Below are 9,624 nucleotides of genomic sequence, written 5' to 3'. Positions count from 1 at the left end.
AATATTTTTCCATAATTCAACATGATTTAGTTGCATAATATTTTTCATACCTCAGGCTGTGAGTTATGATTCAGAAATCCGTAACATGGGGCCAGCTGTAAACAATGACATCATTAGTTATTCTTTAACTATTTTCGAGCCAATTGTCTTTTTGGATTGCATGCAAAAAATGTGTTGGGAGAAGTCAATTCACTGTGTGTGCTTTTTATGGCAATTGAAAGAGGCTGTTCTGAATTGTTTTCCAAATTCTCCAGAGAAACTGTTTCATGCATCATGGAGTGAAGACTCATACACACTTCAGCCATTTCCTATGACCTCTCTCTAGCCATTTCCTATGACCTCTCTCTGCTGCATAGAGTTGGAGATAGAACTGCCTTTCTGAGTAAAGTCATTGGAAATGAAACGTGTATCAGCTTACAGAACTACATAGTAAAATTAAATGATAGAGCCTGTGATGCTCTACCCTTTCTGCAGTGAGGCTATGTGATAAAAGCCTGGCAACTAAGTATCAGAGGCATCAGCCAGAGGTGCTCTAGTGCAGTCGAGATGGAGAGCACCTCAACAGAATATGTTCTGCTAGAGCTGTGTGTATACCTGCATACCTCAATGGAGGTTGAGAGGATAATACTGCAGAAAATGACAAAAGCATGTCACTCGTTATCAAAATAATTATAGCAAGATGAGAATAATTTGTTATGTCAGAAAACAGAAATAAATGGCATTACTTTGTAAAGGACCACGTAAGTTTCTCCTTTTCTTTTGGGTCTTTTTTGTGCTCAGCCTGATTTGCCAGATTTGTCACACAGCAATCCTACAAGCTCAGAGTAAGTAGCAAAACTCTAGTCCTGGGAGGAAATAGCTCAGCTTACACAGTTTATAGCAAATCAAGACTGAAGTGGTTTCATGATCAGTGAACTGTGCATTCAGGATCATATCAGTAATACAACAGGTACATCACAGTCTTAGACACTTGTAAAATATTAGCAAACACGAATTTCTAAATACCTTTCTATAACTTACCCCTAAAAGTGATAAATTTCCTCACAGCAACCAGCAGACCCACCTCTCCTGGACATGGGGATTCCATGATGTTCTGTTCTCTGCAACTTGGCACTCCAATATTTTTGCTAGACTATCATCTCCAGCGTATTCCTCTCTTTCTTGTACTGGCGAGCTCAGCACTTTACACATTGCCCAGATGTGTCTCACCAGGGCTGAGCAGAGGAGCAAACCCATCTCCCTTGACCTGTTGCAAATGCTCTGCCTGATGAGCCCCAGGAGGCTGCTGTTTTTTGTCAAAATGAGGATGGCAAAGAAAAATTTTAGTGATATTTAAAAAGTTCTGGTGGGGTTGGACCACACTGCCCTCGGTTAAAAGCTGCCCCTAAGCATCTACAATCAAATATACAAGATTTTTTTTCAGATTTTTAGTCTGAACTGTAGTCTATGCCACTGTACTTTCATTATTATAATGCTTCCAATGCCAGAGAACCAAGGTTAATGTGGGCTTGCCCTAAGTGCTGCAACTGCACCCTTTGATGCCAGTTTTTTAAAGTACTTGGTGTTTTAAGCTAAAATGCTGAATTTTCAGACAATGTTACTGAAGTTATAACACATGTTCCTTTCTGCCAAGCCTGCTGTGGGATGGAAAAGGCAGAACAGATTTGAGGACAAGAGATAGTTTCTTATCTTTAGTGTGATATTCTAAAGATAGTGCAGTAACATCCTTAATTTGGTGACTGAGTTATTTTCCGAATCTATGGTAGTAAGCACACAGACTAGCTTTGTGTTTTAGAGTTGTAATGTCCTCCACTATTGCTCAGTACAAATGCTCTGGTCCTTCTGCCTCTTAAGAGATGAAAGCAGAACCAGCCTTCCATCTGCAAAATATTTTGCTAGTCTCAGCCTATAAAATGATAGATAACCTTGCTGCATAAACAACATGATTGACAAACCCTTCTTGGGAGACTTTGAATTTAAATCAAGAAGTCTGAAAATAGAAGCCAAAGCAGCTACTGGATAAAGTCTTAGCCACGTTTCCCCATGGGCATTTCTAGGAAAGTTTATCTCCAGAGCTGGTGAAAGGAATGAATCAGCTGATACATCCCAGAACATTTCTCTTGTTCTTTTGAGTCCTTCATAAAAAGCACAGGATGCAATAAAAGCAGCCTTTCCCTAAAGAGAATCACTCAGCTATCTAACTGCATTTCCTTTCTCAAGCAGAGATCAGATGCTGTACAAGAAAGCACAAAAGACATTACAAAACAGCCTTCCCACAATGAAAGCTTCTTCCTAATTCTCTATAATTAGAATGACTTTTGAATGAGAAACAGCCTGTACAATTTGTGCAGCCCGAGAGACTTCCTGCTCTGAGGAGCTCTGAAATAATAACCTAGAGTGGGCTGCACCAAACCTTCCCCTGCAGAATTAACGTTGTCTCCTGGACATCAGCACGAGTTTTGTGATGGATTCATAGAGTACTGAGGCAGAGGAGAACACCGTGATAACAGTTTGCTCTCTGCGTAACAGAGACTAGGAGGCTACGAATTTTCACACCTAGACAATTTCTGGTAGAGCAAGACACACTCTTTTGGTCTCCTGTGTTTTCCCTCGGATTCCTTCTGAACCTGATGACAGCTGTTCTGTGATGTGTTCGACACATCTGATGACGTGCTGCATTGGTCCCAAATCCAAATGCTGACTGATGCCAGCTGAGTAGTCAGAAGTTTCACGCTGAAATACTACTCAGTTGCAGTAAGATTGGAGCCTTTGACAATTTTGCTTGCTGCATGATGTTGACACCACCATTTTTAGGGAACGAGGGCAAAGCACACTGTTGTTTCAAGATAAGCATAATCAATGTTTATTAAAAGCTGGTTATTTTGCCATTCAAAGGCAATTTAAGCCTTCTATATACATAAGTAGTTTATATAATTAAATAACCCACAGTTAATAGATGTTTCTTTTTAGTGAGTATGTTGAATTAGTGTCAAATGTAAATAACCATCGTACTTATATTGCCCAAAAGAAACGTGAAATGAGGGAGGTTTGTGTTTTTTTTAATTTAACCTACTAACTGAATCATATGCATACTGTGGCAATGTCACAGTCTAGGACAGTGAAATTACACTAAAGAAAAACTTTGTTTGCTATGAATGATAATGGGCCCACTGAAGAGTTGAATGCTGGAAAACTTAACTGAAAGTACCTTCAATTACTTTAATTTTGTACTTTGATTACTGCATTAGACTAAGCATCCAGCCCAACAAGTCCTCACTTTTCCTCTGGAACAAAAGATTTTGATAAAGCATTTTTCTAATAATGGGTCAGTGAAGGTTAGTAGTTTTTAAAAAATCTAGCCCACGTGTAATACCTACTGATTTTAATGGGTGATAGATAAATTAGTAGCTTGTTATCTTTTGCTTTTTCTGTTTCTTCTTATAGCCACTGGTTATTTTGAGCACAAAAACTGCATAGCTACATATGTTATGGGAATCATAACACACAGAGAAATAACAGTACAAACTAAGTTTGTAAATGACTTCTATGCTGCAAACGCTGTATTAACTCCTGCAACTTCTACAGCAGCTGCAGAGGATGCTCTACATCATGGCATTTAAGTCACTATTTTATACTTTGCCATAGATCTTGCATCTGCTTAATACTTTCACCTATCTTTTGAGACCCACCATGTATCTGGTAGCCCTTTGCTTCTCATCAAATGAGGAAATTTCCTCCAGAGGATCTAATGACCTTTTTCATGCAAATGGAGTAGAAGATGAGGATACGAAAGGGGGTCAAGATGAAGCTCGTATAGGAATGTCATCCCAAATTTATCCAACATTTCATTTCCTCAGACTTCCCTTTTCAGTTTTTCTTAATGTCTTTTACTTTTGTTCTTCCAATGCAAACACAAAGCTTACAGATCTTTAAAATTCAAAACACCATGGCAACTTCCACTAAGACTTTATTATTATACGTTAGCAAGGACATAAGATTTATCTACAAGAGTTTGTATCACTGTTTTGCTTTGATGGACCCATTATTTCTTGTCTCACCCACCATGATTCAGTTCTGGAAGCAGGCTTCAGAGTTCCTTAACAGACTCCATAGTATGAATTTTGCCTTTTGTTTAGAACAGTCATTCCAGTCTGTCCAAGTAAGTAAAACAACAGTTGGAAAAGCAAATTCACTATGTGGTAAAACATAATAAAAAAGAGATGCTTAATACTATATTTTTGAAGTAGTCTATTTGCTATACAAAGCTAACTAACCTAAAAGTCAAAACCAAAAATCATCTGCTCCACTGCTCCTTGTACTTGCTCTCTCTCTGCTTTTTAACCTCAACATGTCCATGACACTGCGTGCATATATGTCTCGCAAATTAACATTGATATTTGAATCGCTGGACGAGTTCTTCATGAGTTTCTTTAAAGCTTCACGCTGCCGAAGAGCAGCTTCTTTTATCTTCAGTGTAAAGTAGCAGGCAGAAAATCGGTCATTTATAATAGCTATTGGCAGAGCTAAAACCAGTATGCCAGAGAGTATACACATAAAGGCCACTACCTTACCAATGGTAGTGTCTGGTCTTATGTCACCATAACCAACAGTTGTCATGGAAGTTGTTGCCCACCACCAAGCACCAGGTACGCTTGTGAAAGTTGTGCCTGGCACACCTTGCTCAACAAAGTACTCCACAGTGGAAAAAATAGAGATTCCTACAGAGAGGAAAAGCAGCAGAAGGCCAACCTCCTCATAGCACTGTGCGATAGTCATTCCAAGGGACCGCAAGCCTGAAAGACAAGAAATACTGTCAGTAGGTTGATTCACGTAGCTGGCATCGTAACTTCACAAAATATCTCTTATTTAAAAGCTGACTGTCTTATGTTTTTCTTTGACTGCTGGTAAACATGTCTTAAGAAAAAGCCATGTTAACACTACTGGAAAAATATGATTTAAAGAAATGGAATAAAATGTTAAGACTGTACCACTGACAACATCTCCATTTCCTTAATATAGAGTATAGAAATTATCCTCAGTACTTATCATCTGAACAACATATGCATATAATTTAGAAAAAAATAACCAGTTTTGATTTAGTAATTGTCTATAACAGATATCTAGCACATTTTTTAATAAGTCATCACAATGACCATTTAAAAACACACTAAAAACACCTGCTCCCTATGAGTCTGAATGTGCCAAGCTCCTGTTTTCCAGCCATATTTTTCTCTTGGATTAAGGTCAGTTACCAAATTCATGTTCTCAAGTGAGTGCTTAGAGGTCAGCTCAGTCACTCAGAAACTTCTTTGCTAAGGCCTGTTTTCAGTACTTTTATAGTTCTCACAGCCTCTTGGATCTCTATTTCCCCCAAAATCCTATCAATATCTTTATATGTGGACATCCAAACAAATATGGTATCCCAGTAGCAACTGCAATTGTGCCAAAACCAGAGAGAGTAAAGCTTTCCAATGCAAACGGGGTATCCTGTTGATCCACCCATGCACTGCATCAGCCCTATCGCTCCTGAGCTGGGCAGGGAGCGCATGTGGAGCTGACTGATGTCCATAACCTGCTGCGTTCCTTTCAGAGCTGCTGCCTCAAGGCTAGACTGGCTGACAAAGCAAGCAGGAAAGTAAATCCAATAATAGTGCAATGTATAAATGTTGCACGCATAAACACGGAGCAAGAAAACACAGTACCAACTTGGCTGAGATGCAAGGGAGACTGAAATTCTCTTTTGAATCACAAGTGATTTTGGATTGGGTTTTAATACTGTTCTTTAAAAATGTGCTACGTTTTCTGTAATAAGTGAGAAAAGCACAATGCTTATGAACTACCCTTTATGGGGCACACTTCTAACTAAACCAATGTTTGCAAAATAGCTCATTGGAGCTCTGCAGACTTCATATGCTCATTAGTGTAAAAAACAATTCAATTTGCTTTTCTTTCTTCAATCTCAATCTCAAACTAAAAAATGTTAAAATTTCTTCCGGCTTTTGGCTCTCTCCTTTCCCCTTCAGGTCTAATGGCTTTTAAAGTTTTTGTTTATGGACAGCAAAGACTGGAAATATGCGCTACAGTTCATAGGGAATGTTTCCTTTCCCAATGTTTTTCTTCTACCAACTCCAGTTAAGGACTTGCCCATATCCAGGTTTTATATTACTATAACTATGATCTGTTGGTTAGAATATTTATTTTTTATTATAGTGATATAGTTTAAATCTGTCACACAAGGGGAATAAGATATATCAGTGTAATCTTTTCTCTGTTAATATGACTGCCTCTACAGTTTGGAAATGCACCAATATCAGCAGTGCAAAACCTGTGTGAGACAATCAGATCAAACTCTCTTCTTCTAAGGAAGTTACTACCATTTATTTCCCTGTAAAACTTCATACTGAATAAAGTAAATGAATGTCTTTTCAGGTGACCTAGGAAGAGGGTACTCCAATTTAAAATTGAAGTGCTACCTCTGTAGCACTTCTTTTCAAAGTATAAATGAGTACTATAAAAGCCAAGGTTTGCCCCTTATGATGGATCCTGAAAATACTGTAGCTAAAAACCAGTGCAAGGGTCACATAAATCCATGCAAAATAAGGAGAAACAAGGCAGTGACTGCTAGCTCTTTATATCACATGGATGACACCTTCAGTAAAATATTTTTCCTATAGTTAATTATTCTGACTGTTGAGGAGTCTGATTTTTTTTCTTACTACTCAGAGTTCTGTTATCTTAATCTAAAACAGATACATCTCTTCATGTCTTTAGATGAAGTCAGGAGACATTTTTAGACAAGTCTGTGAATCAGACAAGCTACTGGACTTCACAGCTCATTCTAAGTGGGAATCAGTTCTTGTATTCAAAATAATAATGTATTCTGTTACATTTTAAAAATCTCTCCGAGATTGAACACACAGTCAAACTAGAGCTGCTCCGGCACAGACACCTCAGCAAGTCTTATGAATTCCCATGAGAAGTCCTTGCCAGGAGCTGTAACAGCTCAGTTACATGTGCTGGAAGGTGCCAATATGCGGGCAGGCCCAGCCCTGGGGCCAGCAGGAGGAAGGGAAGATGTTCCTGCGATGCAGGTCAAGTTCCAGCTCTCTGTTGACCAAAGCGACTTTGCAATACAAGCTGATGTTCAGGAGCTTCAATTTACACACAACATTTAAATTGTTCTAGACTTTTGGCACTAAAAGTGCTGAAGATACATTTTTTCATGTCGCCTGAGACATTTCATCCTGACACGCACTACAGCCTTCTCTCAAACATGCCCATTGCTATCACAAGGAAGACGCTCCCATTCTACTTCTCAAGGTGTCAGTCTGTGTTTCCCAGGGGAGGACACAAACATGACCACAGGAGGAAGCCAACAGCTGAGAACCATCAGAGAATGGAGAAATGCAGGTTCAGTTTTCACCTATTCTTGAAGCCACTCAAAGCTAGAGCCACACTCTGAGCTGTATATTCTCTGGATAGAAGTACTACTGATTTCTCACTTCTTCCTTGAAGATGTATAGCACTTTGTATAAACAATTACACATGCACGCCAGTCTAGCCCAGGTGTTTATAGGCATCACATCCCTCCTATTAGCTGGCTTCAACTTTTAAAGGTGTAGAAAATACGCTTTCATTTTGTTTTCTCCACAAAAAGGGTTAAGTTGCCATTTCTTTAAAGTGAAGAAAAGAATTGATGCATTTTCTCCTAACTCATTTCTGCCCCTGACCCATTTTCTCCTAACCTCTCTCTGCCCCTGAGGCTCTCTGTTGTGATCCCAGCTTTGCTGTGGGTCTGCACAGCATTACAGAGATGTTCTCCGGGTGACTGTGAACCCCCCTACTTGGTGAAAGAGGAGTTGCTGCCTGCAGCCAGCAAGATCTTCTGATCTTGCACTGCTCTTCCTGTACAAAACAGGTGAGCAGTTCATTGGAGAGAATCTTCACCGGGAGTAACTTTAAGCTGCCAGATCCAAGAAAAGAGAGCAGAAGAGTTGTGAGAGCTACCCCTGAAGAGCGAGATTTACCAGGACTTCCTAGGTATGTGCAAGGAGGACGTTCACTGTGTAGGGTCCTTAGGGGGTTCACCTTATAGTAGCTGCTGTTAAGGATGTGTTTAGAATCACATTAACAAACCTGCCACATACCCCCAGTGATCCAAAACAGGGCTTCAGATCTGCTAATATATGTTTCTATTTTGATTTATTGGGGCTGTTTCATCTTAGTAGCAGCATCTACTTTGACAGAAGATCAAAATAATTACTTTCTCCATTTAAATTACACAGATTTGATTTAGTATTCTGGGCATAATCGGGCACCAGGAAAACTACCAAACAAACAAGCACAGCAATGGTAATGCTGCTCTGGATACATATTTCACTTCTTATATACTGAAATTGGTACTTTGGTTCCAGTAGAAAGATGGTATCTCACTTCCAGACAAGGAAACTTGATTTTAATAAAATTAATTCACTTCTACCTAAAATGAAATTACTAAACTCAGTATTAATGTCCCTCAATATTGTGATATAAACTGTGGTAATATTTCAACGAATTTAAGAATAAACAGACACAAAAGTTTAGACTATCCCTGAAATTTAATATAATTGAAGTTGATAGTTACTATATAAACAGGTTGAGAGAGATGATTCTGCCCCTCTACTCCACCTGCAGTACTCTGGGACCCCCTGCATAAGAAAGACATTTGACCTACTGGAGCCAGTCCAGAGGACGGCCATGAAGATGACCAGGGGCTTGGAGCTCTTCTATGGGCACAAGCTGAGAAAGCTGGGGCTGTTCAGCCTGGAGAAGGCTTCAGGAAGACCTTATAGTGGTCTTGCAGAACATAAAGGGGATCTACGGGAAAGATGGGAAGGACTCTTTATCAGGGAGTGTAGTGACAGGATGAGGGGTAACAGTTTCAAACTGAAAGATGGTAGATTTAGATTAGATACTAGGAGGAAATTCTTTCCTGTGAGGATGGCTGAGACATTGGAACAAGTTGTTCCAGGAAGCTGTGGATGCCCCATCCCTGGAAGTGCTCAAGGCCAGGCTGGATGGGGCTTTGAGCAACCTGGTCTAGTGGGAGGTGTCCCTGCCCATGGCACTGCGCTGAGAACTAGATGATCTTTAAGGTCTCTTCCAATCCAAAACATTCTGTGATTTTATAACAGGAAAATGTGATAAACTAGAAACTTTATAACTAGAATCAACATACTTTTCGATCATTATTTTATTCAAAGTGCCTCGATGAATTAATTTTTCTTTTATTTTTCAAAATACCGTTACAGGAATGCATACACATTACAGCCACCATCAAAAGTGGGTAGCAGCCTTTCTGCAAATAAAACCACTAAACTTTGAAAAAATATAATGAACCAAAACAAACTCATTGACAGACTGAATCATTACAAGCTTCCTTTCAACTGCTTTCTCAGGGATAGTTCTGCACCAGCATAGGCATAAAGTAGGATAAGCAAGTAAGATTAAGATACTCCCCAAACCACTATGATTATGCCCAGTAGCATTAAATCTACTGCTTGCCATTGGTAGGCAGTTTCACTGCTCTTCTGGGGCAACAAAAAAGAAGAGACATATCCTGCTGCTGCGAGCACACTGTAATAC

The 9,624-nt window shown here is 39.4% G+C and overlaps 1 protein-coding gene across 1 annotated transcript in view; it reads right to left on the bottom strand.

Moving 5' to 3' along the window:
- Nucleotides 1-4,245: 4,245 nt before the first annotated feature.
- The window catches only part of KCNV1 (potassium channel, subfamily V, member 1), a 9,518-nt gene continuing 4,139 nt past the window's right edge, over nucleotides 4,246-9,624 (bottom strand). The window contains exon 3 of the mRNA XM_009867859.1: nucleotides 4,246-4,793. Coding sequence (XP_009866161.1) covers nucleotides 4,282-4,793 — 512 coding nt within the window. The 3' untranslated portion in view covers nucleotides 4,246-4,281. The remainder of the gene's footprint in view (nucleotides 4,794-9,624) is intronic.

Source organism: Apaloderma vittatum, unplaced genomic scaffold (genome assembly GCF_000703405.1).
Source record: "Apaloderma vittatum isolate BGI_N311 unplaced genomic scaffold, ASM70340v1 scaffold7734, whole genome shotgun sequence".
NCBI lineage: Eukaryota > Metazoa > Chordata > Aves > Trogoniformes > Trogonidae > Apaloderma > Apaloderma vittatum.
Note: the sequence above shows the minus strand (reverse complement) of the source record. Positions and strands in the feature narration are given on the sequence as shown.